Source organism: Somniosus microcephalus, unplaced genomic scaffold (genome assembly GCF_052327205.1).
Source record: "Somniosus microcephalus isolate GS21.2 unplaced genomic scaffold, FLI_Smic_1.0 unresolved_chr1, whole genome shotgun sequence".
Lineage (NCBI taxonomy): Eukaryota > Metazoa > Chordata > Chondrichthyes > Squaliformes > Somniosidae > Somniosus > Somniosus microcephalus.
In genome coordinates this window covers 134,043,456-134,057,324 of record NW_028225179.1, presented here as the reverse complement: position 1 = coordinate 134,057,324, position 13,869 = coordinate 134,043,456, and the positions used below count along the sequence as shown (strand labels likewise).

Here is a 13,869-nt window from a genome sequence, read left to right as displayed (position 1 = left end):
AAACGGCGTAAACGGCCGTACAACTTAGGGCGGGAGATTGGGAGAAACCCCATTTAAAATTTACATCATGACTTTCCTGGTTTGACGCTAATTATAAAGTACGGAGGCCTGGGATTCAGGATAGATTTCCTCGCTGGAACTTAGCATCATAAGAACCTGTTTAATGACGAGATTGATGTTCCTGCAATGCCACTCAACCTCACTGATCCAGAAAGGAAACAATTTAAACTGTGGAGTCTCATTCATTCAGGTAGTAAAATATTGTTAGAGGTTAATAACATTTACAATTTAAATTGTTAAAATGTTTTGCTTACTTTTTTTCTGTATCTTTTCTCTCTCTTAATCCAATCTTTCTTTCCCTCTCTCTATTTCTCTTTCTGTGCCTGATTTGACTCTAATTCACCCCATTTCCTTCTCTGTTGTTCCTCTGCTTCTTTCTCAATTCTTAAATCTCATTGGTTAATTAGACAGACTGTTGGTCCCGTCATTGACCCAGGTCCCAGATGCCCCGCTGTCCTCGCCGTGCTGTTAACAGTTCGCACTTCCAGCAACTTGCGGGGCAACATTTTCTGGAGCTGAAGGGCGAGGGAAAAAGTCAACCAAACGGGGCAAACCGTGAGATGTCCCGCTCCAGCAAATTCTGGCCCATTAGGTCCCAGTTCTTGTTTTCAGTTCTGCAGTGTCGGCCTGTATTCGTGAGCACAAGTGTGTCTATGTTTTGTGATGTTCGGGTAAGCGTGTCACCCATTGTATAGCGGTAGACATGTCATGTCTATTGTACGGCTGAATGGGCCTCATTGGGAAGAATATATGAATAGTCTGAGCTGTGATTGGCTAGGAAATGGACATGTTTATTTGCAACACCAAAAGCTCTGATTGGTCCCCTTGGCTGACAGGTCCTGATTGCTGATTGGTCCTCTTGGAGGATAAGACACACCCAGCAGTTTCTCTGGAATGTGTAATTAGATCCTCCCTGCCTACGTAATCAGTTACTTTGCAAAGTGTAATTCGAGCCATTCTGACCGCCTACTCCAGACAGAACAGAGCTCACTTGGAACAGACAGGGCTCACCCCGGCGGGCTAAGACCTTCTCCAACCCGCAAACAAGTCCCTGCCCCCACCGCCCATGTTCCTGACCTTCTCCTAACCTCGCCCAAGTTCCTGACCTACTCCCCACCCCCTGCCCAAGTTCATGACCTTCTCCTAACCTCGCCCAAATTCCTGACTTACTTCTCCCACCTAAGTTTCAGATCTTCTCCCTCCGATTCCTAACCTCCCGCCCCCCTCCTGCCCACGTTTCTGACCTTTTCCCTCCCAACCCGGCATCCTGACCTTCCCTGCCCAAGTTCCTGACTTGCTCCCCCTGCCCAAGTGCCTCACGACTCCCCGATTCATTACTTTCTCCACCCAACAAGTTCCTGACCTCCCCCATAGATGGGGCATCGTGTGTGGGTCACGGATTGTTAACAGGTTTATTAGATATGAAGTGAATAGTGACAGTGTCGTGACTTCCGTATTTCGTCCAGTCCAATGATGTCCAACTCGCACCGAGTTTTCCGAGAAATCAACCAGGTCTCGGGGGAGGAGATGGAGAACATGGTGCCGGTGTAAAGGGGGTGGGGTTGGAAGAACCTGATCCGTCTGACCATCTGGATCCCGTTCTTCCCCCGTCCCCACTGTGCTCTCCGTACTCTTTACCCACCGCCCCCCCCCCAAGTACCTGACCTCCTCTCTCTCTCTGATTCCCTATTTCCCTTCGATTACTTCTCTCACTCTCCCACTTCGATTCCCCCTCTCTCTCTATCTCTCACTTCGATTCCCTCTATTTCTCTCTGTCTCTCCCCATTAGGTTCCCTCTCTCTCTATCTCCCTCTCTCCCTCTCTCCCCCTCTCTCTCTGTCTCTCTCTCTCTCTCCCCCCCCCCTCTCTCTCTCTCTCTCTGTCTCTCTCTCCCCCTCTCTCTCTCTCTCTCTCTGTCTCTCTCTCCCCCTCCGATTCCGATGGAGAGAGTTCCCGATTCCCACTACACTTTGTGTGACGAAGTGTTTCCTGACATCACCCCAGAATGGCCGAGCTCTAATTTTAAGGTCAGGCCCATGTATTCTGGGCTCTCCACCAGAGGAAATAGTTTCTAGCTTCCTATCAAATCATTTAATCATCTTAAACATTTCAATTAGTTCACCTCTAAATCTTCTATTCGACAGAATACAAGCCCAGTCTGTGCAACCTGCCCTCATAATTTAACCCTTTTAGCCCCAGTACCATATGGTGAATCTGCACTGCACCCCTTCCAACTCCAATATATCCTCCCTGAGGGGCGATGCCCAGAACTGAAGGCAGTATTCCAGGTGGGAGGTTATGGAGCAACAGGAACCCATCTAAAGGACATTTGACCCCGATTCATTCCCGGATGTGGGCATTGCTGACAAGGCCAGCATTTAATGCCCATCTCTAGCCCGGGAATCCCTACAGAACGGCACCGGTACGATGGGCCGAGTGGCCTCCTTCTGTGCTGTGATTCGATGATTGGATGAACTGTTTGCTTCTGTCCCCCGCCTGTCAGACCCGAAGGGTCAGTGCCAAGACCAGGGCTGGTCACTCTGTACCTGAGCGGCTGGATATTGTCAACACTTCCCGAAAACTCTCCCCTCACTTTTTAAAATGTTCTTTTGGGTTCATTCTTACTGAAATGTGTGTCGGTCTTCAGATGAAACGGCTCAATGTTTAGCAATAACACAGATATCCTGCATTGTAGCCCAGGACAGCCGAGGGGAGCATTCTCCGTCTTCCCTTTGTGTGAATGGGATTCCGGATCAGACCACAATCGTGAATCAAAGCAGGGCCAACTGCAGTGCTCAGATTTATATAGCAATAAATAAATAGATGGATACTATTCTGAAATGGATACGGGAACGAATTATTCAAAATTTATACCAGTTGAATTAATTTATCTCTGATGCTTTTGTCTTGTTTCCGGTACAGACTGGTTTACAATCAGAATTTGTGTTTGATTTGTGGTAAATCTGTAAACGGGCTCCGTGACACATTTCAAAAGCAGATTCAGAGACTCCCCTGAGTTGAACAGACCCATCGCCCTGCGGCTCAGAACTAGGGAGAAAATCGCCCAAAACATTGGCTCACACTCGGTCCCGCTCGGTTGATGCAGAGTGGATTGTTCCGCAATGTACTTGGCAGATAATTGTGGCGGATCCGGTTGTAAGGAGCTCACACCAGGATCTGCACCATTGAAGAGAGGGGGATACAGTCATTCGGGGTTTAATGGGGGCAGTCGCCAGCTGTAGGAAGCAAACACCAACATCTGCACGGGTAACGGTGGCTGCTCAGATCAACATCTGCGCGGATAAAGAGAGGGGCTTTAGGGATTGGATAGTTGGAGGCCTGTACAAGCGCTCCTGCAGCGCGGCCGTGCCCGGGCACCGCCAGCTGTGGTGAGAATTGAGCACAAGAATGTGTTTCCACAGTTAGGAGGCTGCCTTCTTCCCCACACCCGATGCGCCCTCCTCCCCGGGAATTCAGCGAGACTCCGCCCAGTTCGCCCACCCCTCACTTTCAAATTGCCCGGGCCTGGAATATGACCAGAGGTGGCTCCAAACTTCAAATCCGGGCCAACATGTGGAGCAACATAACGGCACACCCCCTCCAAAACCGTATATTAAATCAATAAACTCTAATAAAAAGGCATATCAATGTATGAATGTTATCAAACCCAGGATAATTATCACAGTTTCTGACATCTTCACATCATCTGCAAAACATTTGGGATCAGAGCAATTATTTCTACACCTTTAGAGCGTGTTTCCCGGCTCCAGACAACATTAAACTGATGCACGGAGTCAGTAGGTTTGTTTAATGCGGCCCTTCACTGCACAGAAAGCAAATGTGCGGTTTTCCCGCAACAAAAGATTTTTCAGGAAACCTACAAAAATCCTTGGTTGAGAAATATTGTCCAACAGCGACACCTATTGACGGGATCCGGCTGGGGTTTAAAGGAGGAATTTAATTCTCCGAGTATTGCAGCGAACTTGCTCGGGAAATCGCTGAGCCGAAGGTGTTCGGGAGCTCGGTAACATTGAAACTGAAAGCGGGTTGAATCAGGAAGTGCTGAGCGTGAACATGGCTTCCAGGCAGCAGCCCGAGAGTTGGACCGAGGAGGTAAATTGTCCCATTTGCCTTGAATTCTTCACCGATCCGGTTTCACTGGAGTGTGGGCACAACTTCTGCCGCTCCTGTATCACACGGTGTTGGGAAAAGGAGAGAAACTCCTGCCCGGAATGTAGAGAGGAGTTTCCGGAAAGAAACCTCAGGACCAGTCGGGCCTTAGCCAGTCTGGCGGAGAAAGCTCGAAAATTAAACCTGGATCCGAAAGAGAAGGAAAATAAACTTCACTGTGAGGAACATCAGGAAGAACTGAAGCTGTTTTGTGAAACTGACAAGAAACTGATCTGCTCCATTTGTAGAGATGCGCGGGAACACAAATCCCACAACTTCATGCCGATTAAAGAAGCTGTTGAAATCTACAAGGTAAAATGGAACAGATTTTATCACCTGGTTATTTGATCACATTTCCACAGTCCAGCCCTTTCATTCTGTGATTTTCTCTCCCAATCCCAGGATCAGCTGAAATCCTCTTTAGAATCTCTCACAGAGAACAAATCGGCGGTTCTGGAAACGGAACTGAACCAGAAACGGCGGATTTCCGAAGTTAGGGTGAGGTCTCCCCGTGCTCATTTTCTGGATTCTCGGTTCGTTTTGTTCCCTCTATCGCGGTACATGATTACTTTTCACCTTTCATTTGGTAGGGGCAGTCCAGCAGTCTGCAAACCCGCATCACATCCGAGTTTGCTGAAATGCACCAGATTCTGACTGAGAAAGAGCAGCGGTTAATGGGAGATCTCAGGGGAGAAGAGCAGAGGATTGTGGAAACAATGGAGAAAAACCTTCGAGAAATTCAAGAGAATTTAAATTCTGTTCAGGAGAAGCTGTCAAAGTTGCAGAAACAGATGGAGCAACAAGACGCGCTGACATTTCTGAAGGTGAGGATTATATTGCGGGTTCGTTGCAGAATAAGCGATGACAAGGTTGAAATAAATGCAGCATTTGCTGAAAAATTCGAAACTGATTTAAACCGAGTGTTTTGTCTATTCCGGGGCGGATCTGCTGTTGTGACTGAACTAACCGGCTCCCACACTGTCTGCAGGATCCGCGATCGTGTTGTCGTGATTTTAAAACTTAGGTTGTAATTATTTCTGTGTCCCCAAGAGGTTAATATTCTCCTGGAGCTCACATTACAATCCAGTTCCAGTTACATTGTGTGTGAGTGTGGGTGTGTCTGGTGTGGTGGGTGTGAGAGTCACTGTGTCTCTGAGTGAGACTGGTGTCCAGTTCCAGTTACATTGTGTGAGTGTGTGGGTGTGTCTGATGCGGTGGGTGTGAGAGTCACTGTGTCTCTGAGTGAGACTGGTGTCCAGTTCCAGTTACATTGTGTGAGTGTGTGGGTGTGTCTGATGCGGTGGGTGTGAGAGTCACTGTGTCTCTGAGTGAGACTGGTGTTCAGTTCCAGTTACATTGTGTGAGTGTGTGGGTGTGTCGGGTGCGGTGGGTGTGAGAGTCACTGTGTCTCTGAGTGAGACTGGTGTTCAGTTCCAGTTACATTGTGTGAGTGTGTGGGTGTGTCTGGTGCGGTGGGTGTGAGAGTCACTGTGTCTCTGAGTGAGACTGGTGTCCAGTTCCAGTTACATTGTGTGAGTGTGTGGGTGTGTCGGGTGCGGTGGGTGTGAGAGTCACTGTGTCTCTGAGTGAGACTGGTGTCCAGTTCCAGTTACATTGTGTGAGTGTGTGGGTGTGTCTGGTGCGGTGGGTGTGAGAGTCACTGTGTCTCTGAGTGAGACTGGTGTTCAGTTCCAGTTACATTGTGTGAGTGTGTGGGTGTGTCTGGTGCGGTGGGTGTGAGAGTCACTGTGTCTCTGAGTGAGACTGGTGTCCAGTTCCAGTTACATTGTGTGAGTGTGTGGGTGTGTCTGGTGCGGTGGGTGTGAGAGTCACTGTGTCTCTGAGTGAGTCTGGTGTTCAGTTCCAGTTACATTGTGTGTGAGTGTGTGGGTGTGTCTGGTGCGGTGGGTGTGAGAGTCACTGTGTCTCTGAGTGAGACTGGTGTTCGGTTCCAGAACCTGACAACACAAATCAGATTTTCCAACTGCATCCTCTTTCTATCAGATGCTTTTAATTATTTTTGGTGAAATTTCTGCTGCCTAGTTTTCAAATATATCCTCTTTCTATCTGTGCGGTCCCAGCAGTGAGAATTCGGAATTATCAGCATCTTGTCACAATGTGGGTGTAATTTCTGCTGTCCGGATATAGACGGTCAGTCTCCGTCAACTCAGATTTGTGTTTTATTGGTTTCAGGAGGAAACGTGTCAGGAGAGGAGGTAGGACACACTATTTACTGAAACTCTGCACAATTTAGTAAAATAACTCAGCAAAGAGTTTATGGTCAATTTATAACATCAACTGTTTAATATTTACAGGACTGGTGAGGACTATTATAAACCATCATTAGCAGATGGCAAGCTGTCGATCGGAAAGTTCAACGGCCCTTTACAGTACACAGCGTGGAGAGAAATGATAGACGCCATTAACCCCGGTAAAACTCTTATATTCCTTTTCCTGATTTATCAATCCAGATGAGAGGAGCCTAAACCGGTTCCCAGACCCCAGATTAAATCGTCACTGATGTCCGTGTCTGGTCTGGAGGTCAGGACCTTGGCCAATATTTTAAAGTCGGCATTAAGGAGTGTGTCCAGTGTCCGCTGGGAGCTTGTCCTGTTTGGAGTGAAAGCACAGTCTGGGTCTCCACTCCTGGTTCCTGTGCTGTCCATAGGTGGGGCGAGTGTGAGGAATGCTGATGCGGGGACTCCTCATTCGGGACACTGAACTGAAGCATCACTTTGGGTTGTCCTCTTAATCAAATTTCATTCGGATGGAGCGGCCTCCTTCTCCAGGAATGTGTGTCTCCAGAGTAATGGGGAGGTTGCTGGTGATTAGTGTGATTGTCCTCTGCTCTTGGCTGAGGAGAAGGCGGCCAGCATTTGTCCCACCCACTCACTCATAAACCTGGTGTGTCCTGAGGGCGATGAGGAGGGTCTCCTGTAGGAATGCCGCTTCCACCTGTCCTGTTATGTCGATCAGTTTAGTTTTGTCTGATTGTGTGTTGGAGTCTATTGAGATTTATGGATATCATGATGTCGGATTTTTTATAAAGTTAGTTTCCCTCCTCCTCTGGGTTCTCTCTTCCCCTCTGCAGCAGTTCCCATTCTTTTGTTTCTTTTGCCCTTTTTCCCTTCCCTTCTCTCTTTCCTTCCGGTGTCTTTACCTTTCCCCCTCTTCCGTTTGGAAGCCCCGCCGTAGCCTCTGGCGCCGATTCCTTGTGTGTTTCTGAAGGTCCCTGGGTCACTCTGCAGCCGCTGAGAACAGCAGGGGACCGGGGGGGCCGCAGAGTTCCTGGTCGGATCGCAGTGGGCAGCAGAGGTCAGAGCGACCCCAGGAGCGTAAACCCCCGGGTCAGAGCAGATTCCAATAACAGAACCTGGAGCCCTTTAAAACACCGCAGTTCCCGGGAATCCCCGAATGGTCATTTTAAAAAGGGAAAGTGTTTGAATAAATCACAGCAACAAACTAAACCGCTCACTGTGTTATTGTAACTTTCCCCCAGCTCCAGCCTCTCTGACTCTGGATCTGAACACAGCCCATCCCCGGCTCATCGTGTCTGAGGACCGGACCAGTGTGAGACCCGGAGACAAACGGCAGGAGCTCCCTGACACCCCGGAGAGGTTTGATCCCTCTCTCTTTATCCTGGGATCGGAGGGATTCACATCAGGGAGACACTACTGGGAGGTGGAGGTGGGGAACAAGACGTGGTGGGGTCTGGGAGTGGCCCAAGAGTCTGTCAACAGGAAACTTGGAATCTCACTGACACCTGAGCTCGGATACTGGATTGTGCGGCTGCTGCCCGGAAGTGGCTATGTTGCCGGCACCACCCCCTCACGGACCCCCCTCACCCCGAGTGGGGATCCCCGGAAGATCGGGGTGTTCCTGGACTATGAGGGCGGACAGGTGTCATTTTACAATGCGGACAACATGTCCCATCTCCACACCTTCACCCACACTTTCACTGAGAGACTCTTTCCCATCTTCTGTCCGGGACTGAGTGAGAGCGGGAAAAACTCCGCCCCGCTGACAATCTGCGGGGTGAAAGGTCACTAACAGCTCCATCCCATAATTTCACACCGCCTACCTGCCTCCTGCCGGCTGCAAACTGATGGGTGTCGGTCTCAGTCACAGGTGGTGCGGATGGTCCCAATGTCACCTGAGGTCAGGGCGGCTACAACCGAGTGACAATGTCTTGTTGGTGATATTTGTTTGTTTAATCGGTGCAGTGGAACAAACTCGTGGCAACTGCTCCAGAGACTCCTGTAAAATTAAATTTAAAAACCTCAAAAACATCGAGAATCATCGGGGCCCAGAGACAGAGAGAATTTAAACATGGGCAGAAATACACCAAGGGAACCACAGACTCAAGATGGGAAGAAAAGGTAAAGAGGGGCAGGAGAGAGGAACTAGGGTGAGATAGAACACCAGTGGGAAGTACATGACAAAGAGGACCATCCGAGACACGGCAAATTAAATAATACCCGAGGGAAGGAAAAAGTAAAAGGGGACACTAGATAAGAAGTAAAATCAAAAAGGAACAAAGGGTTTTAAAATCAGTTAAACTAAATAAAAATAAAGACTTGCATTTATATAGCGCCTTTCACGACCTCAGGACGTCCCAAAGCGCTTTACAGCCATTGAAGTAGTTTTGAAGTGTAGTCGCTGTTGTAATGTAGGAAAGGGGGCAATGGGTGAAATATAAGAAAGGGAAACTGCCGAGAGAAGGTTGATGAAGATGCACACCATGAGATGTGTTTGTTGTGGGATGGTCACAAATGAGGGAGCCCAGATACAATAGAGGGAGGAAGAGATGTGAAAACTGTGTGTTAATCAGTAACATTACAGTAAGACTTATAGCCTTAGAGAGCAAGGAACATGAACTTACAATGTAGAGTAATAAGGAGCTGAGAGCACAGCAGAGTGAGCTGGTAATGGAGTGAGCTGGGGACAGAGTGAGGACATGGACAATGGGAATTTGGTGGGAGTGGGAATTCGGTGTAGAGGGGGTAGGATCTGCTATGTACATTATCCAAGGGACAAAATGTTATTTTTTAACTCAAGATTAAAACTCTGAAGTTGCACAGGAAAGGATTATTTTGTACATTGTGGAAATGTGAGATTTTGCCTCCCAGCCCCAGATTCTAGAGAGTTTAAACTGCGAGCTGCTCAATGCACTCAAGGTTGTAATCACCAGCCTTAATAAGCAACTAGCCATGCATGAAAATATTGGGGAGGGAGAAGCTCTGATAGATGAGACATTAGAGAAGACCATACTGGGGGTCAGAGTAGTAGAGGATACCCCAGTACCTAGAGGAGGAGGGGGGGCCTCTGTTATGAAGGGGGCCAGAAATCATGGTCGGGTAGAAGAAAGTTAATGGAGGAATTTCAAGTGTGGTATTTCCTGAAATACTACCCGTACTACGTGCTAGTGAGGAGACGGAGGGTAATTAGGCAGACCAACTTGAGCTTTGGTGTAAGGAATCAGTGTTTCCATCCCTCAAACAGTGGGACACACAGAATCATAGACAGAGGAGGTCAGTCGACCCATCGTGCCTGTGCCGGCTCTTTGGTAGAGTTATCCAATTAGTCCCACTGCCCCGCTCTTTCCCCATCGCCCTTTAATGTATTTCCATTAAAGTATTTATACAATTCCCTTTTAAAAGTTACTGTTGAATCTGATTCCTCCACCCTTTCAGACAGTGCTTTCCAGAATATGATAACTCGATGCATAATTCTTTTCCCCTCATGTCACCTCTGGTTCTTTAGCCAATCACCTTAAATCTGTGTCCTCTGGTTACCGACCCTTCTGCCACTGGAAACAGTTTCTCCTTATTTACTCTATGAAAACCGTTCATGATTTTGAACACCTCTATCAAATCTCCTCTTAACCTTCTCTGCTCCAAGGAGAACAACACCAGCTTCTCCAGTCTCTCCACATAACTGAAGTCCTTCATCCCTGGTACCATTCTAGTAAATCTCTTCTGCAGCCTCTGTAAGGTCTTGACATCCTTCCTAAAGTGTGGTGCCCAGAATTGAACACAGTGCTCCAGCTGAGGCCTAACCAGTGTTTTATAAAGGTTTAGCACAACTTCCTTGCTTCTGTACTCTATGCCTGTATTAATAAAACCAAGAATCCTGTATGCTTTTACAACAGCCTTCTCAACTTGTCCTGCCACCTTCAATGATTTATTTACACACACCCCCAGGTCGTTGTGTTGCTGCAGCCCCTTTATAATTGTAGCATTTAGTTTGTATTGTCTCTCCTTATTCTTCCCACCAAAATCTATCATTTCGCTCTTCTCTGAGTTAATCTTCATCTGTCCTTGTTCACCAGCCTGTCTATGTCCTCCTGAAGTCTGTTTCTATCCTTCTCATTGCTTTCCACATTTCCAAGTTTTGTGCCATCTGGAAACATTGAAATTATACCCCGTATACCCAGGTCTAGGTCATTAATATATAAGAACCTTACATTTGTCAAAACCCTCCTTTTTCTGTTTCATTTTAATCTCTATATTAAGTCATCCAGGGACCGAAGGTATGGTTGCTAAATTTGTAGATGATACAAAGATAGGTAGGAAAGTAAATTGGGAAGAGGACATAAGGAGGCTACAAATGGATATAGATAGGGTAAGTGAGTGGGCAAAGATCTGGCAAATGGAGTATAATGTGGGAAAATGGGAAATTGTCCATTTTGGCAGGAAGAATAAAAAAGAAGCACATTATCTAAATGGTGAGAGATTGCAGAGCTCTGAGATGCAGAGGGATCTGGATGTCCTAGTGCATGAATCGCAAAATGTCAGTATGCAGGTACAGCAAGTAATTAGGAGAGCTAATAGAATGTTATCCTTAAGGGTGACCCCGAGCTTCCGGTCGCCTGTCATTTCAATTCACCGCTCCATTCCCACTCGGACCTCACCGTCCTTGGCCTCTTGTACTGTTCCACGGAAGCTCAACGTAAACTCGAGGAACAGCACCTCATCTTCCGATTAGGCAGTCTGCAGCCTTCCGGTCTCAATATCGAGTTCAACAATTTCAGATCATAACCTCAGCCCCTATTTCATTTTCACTTATATTTTTCCACTCCTTTCCTTTCCCCCCCCCCCCCCCTTTCCTTTTGTTTCTCTCTCACACCTGGCAGCTATCTTTTGCCCTGCCAGTACACTTTACACCTAATCACAGCCTATTACCATCTCGTCTAGCTTCTAATCTCTTTTACTTCTTTTGGTTCTTTTATTCTTTTGTCCGATCGCAGCCCTGCCTTCGATCTAGTTCCTTTTCTCTCCAGTTTTGAAGAAGGGTCAAACCCGAAACGTCAACTCAAATTTCTCTCCACGGATGTTGCCTGACTTGCTGAGTTTTTCCAGCATTTTCTGAATGTTATCCTTTATTGTGAGGGGAATTGAATACAAAAGTAGGGAGGTTATGCTCCAGTTATACAGGACATTGGTGAGACCACAGCTGGAGTACTGTATACAGTAGTGGTCTCCTTATTTAAGGAAGGATGTAAATCCATTGGAAGCAGTTCAGAGAAGGTTTACTAGACTAATACCAGGAATGGGCGGGTTGTCTTATGAGGAAAGGTTGGACAGGCTAGGCTTGTATCCGCTGGAGTTTAGAAGAGTAAGAGGTGACTTGATTGAAACATATTAGATCCTGAGGGGTCTGGACAGGGTGGATGTGGAGAGGATGTTTCCTCTTGTGGGAGAATCTAGAACTAGGAGTCACTCTTTAAAAATAAGGGGTCACCCATTTAAGACAGAGATGAGGAGAATGTTTTTCTCACAGAGGGTCGTGAGTCTTTGGAACTCTCTTCCTTTCAGAGGGCGGTGGAAGCAGAGTCTTTGAATATTTTTAAGGCAGAGGTAGATAGATTCTTGATAAGCAAGGGGGTGAAAGGTTATCGGGGGTAGGCGGGAATGTGGAGGAATCAGATTAGCCGTGATCTTATTGAATGGCGGAGCAGGCTCGTGGGGCCAAGTGGCCTACTCCTGCTCCTAATTCGTATGTTCGTATAAGCTCTAGCTTTAGAGGCCCTTCCTTTCCGCCTTGTGGGAATCTGTCTACTCTGTACCTGAACCATCTCCTCTTTGAAGGTCTCCGATTGGTCAGTTACTGTTTTGCCTACCAATGTTTGATTCCAATCCACCTGGGCCAGATCCCTTTTAAACTCACTAAAATTAGCCCTCCTCCAGTTAGGTATTTTTAGGCTTGATTGTTTGTTGTTCTTTTCCATAACTATTCTAAACCTGTTCATATTATGAACAATATTCCCCAAATGCCGCTCCCCCCCCCCCCCACCGCACTGAAACATGCTTCACTTGCCCCACTTCATTCCCCAGAACTAGATCCAGCACTGCTACCTTCCTCATTGGGCTGGAAATACATTGATCTAGAAAGTTCTCTTGTACACGTTTCAGGAAATCCTCCCCCTCTTTGCCCTTTACACTGTTAATATCCCAATCTATATTAGGAAAATTGAATTCCCCCATTATCATTACTCTATATTTCTTGCATCCATCTGTAATTTGCCTGAAAATCTGCTCCTCTGTCTCCTTTCCACTACTTTGTGGCCTATCATATACACCCAATAGCCAGTAATATTAAGTTCCCAATCCTCCCCTTCTTTCACCCAGGTCTCTGATATTGCCACTATTTCATAGTCCCATGATAGAAATGCTTAAAATGATGAAAGGATGGGACAGGGTAGGTAGAAGCAGACTGTTTGCAGTGGTTGAGGGGTCAAGAACAAGGGGCGATAGATCAAAGATTAATGTAATAGATTTAGACCAGGGAGCAGGAGAAACCTCTTTACACAGAGAGTCATGAGGCTGTGGAATTCACTTGCAGTGTTAGTGGCTGAGGCAGAAACTATCTCAACATTCAAGCATAGACTGGAGAGAAGAAGAAAAAGGGGCTGAAGGGATATGGGAACAGGACGGTTAAATGTGAATAGAATTACTGGATTTGGTGGAGGGTAAATGCTGATATGGACTGGTTCTGTCAACTGGTCTGTGTCCATGTTGTAACTTTTATGTTTTTCTCTGTATACTCACTCAGACTCTGTACACTTGGGATTATGTTGTACTTAAGGTGTGAACCAATGCAACTCATCACTGTACGCAACACTTTTCATTTAACTGCACTTCCATTTACTACCTCCCAATAATTTGTCCTTATTCTTGGGTGGGGAAATAAATCGAGCAAAACTGGTATTTGGCATCCACGGGTTAAGTATGTAAAATGCACGTTAGAGAGCTGAATAAATCAATCAGGGACCAGATATCTCCAGATATATTCAGGGAGGGACGGGGAGCGGGTTCTGTCGGTGTCCAGGGAAGGGGGAGACAGGTTGGGGTTTGGGTTGGGGGAATCCTTGGTTAGACCACAGTACTGGCGGAGGTAGGCTGTGCCATCCCTCTTCACCTGTTCTGTCTCTTTACTGGTCCGCTGTACTTTACCAGAAACTTGTGTTTTAGTTTAATTCAAACTTTCTCTCCAGATGTTTTATGTTTCCCATCTCTGCCATTTTCTCCCTTTTGCCTTAGGGCTCTCGCTGCTTTAGATTTCCTATGACCTTTGTTCATTTTGTGGCCTGCAGTTACTCATTGGTTGCGCTGGTCTTTTCAGCACAATTCGTCTGAA

The 13,869-nt window shown here is 46.9% G+C and overlaps 1 protein-coding gene across 1 annotated transcript; it reads left to right on the top strand.

The window, feature by feature from the left end:
• The first annotated feature begins 1,993 nt into the window (after positions 1-1,993).
• Positions 1,994-10,713, top strand: LOC147095894 (zinc-binding protein A33-like). The gene is made up of 7 exons (XM_085974899.1): positions 1,994-3,999; positions 4,077-4,542; positions 4,633-4,728; positions 4,821-5,054; positions 6,424-6,446; positions 6,546-6,661; positions 7,730-10,713. The coding sequence occupies exons 1-7, from the start codon at positions 3,899-3,901 to the stop codon at positions 8,278-8,280; spliced, it is 1,587 nt and encodes a 528-aa protein (XP_085831025.1). The 5' UTR covers positions 1,994-3,898; the 3' UTR covers positions 8,281-10,713.
• Positions 10,714-13,869: the final 3,156 nt, after the last annotated feature.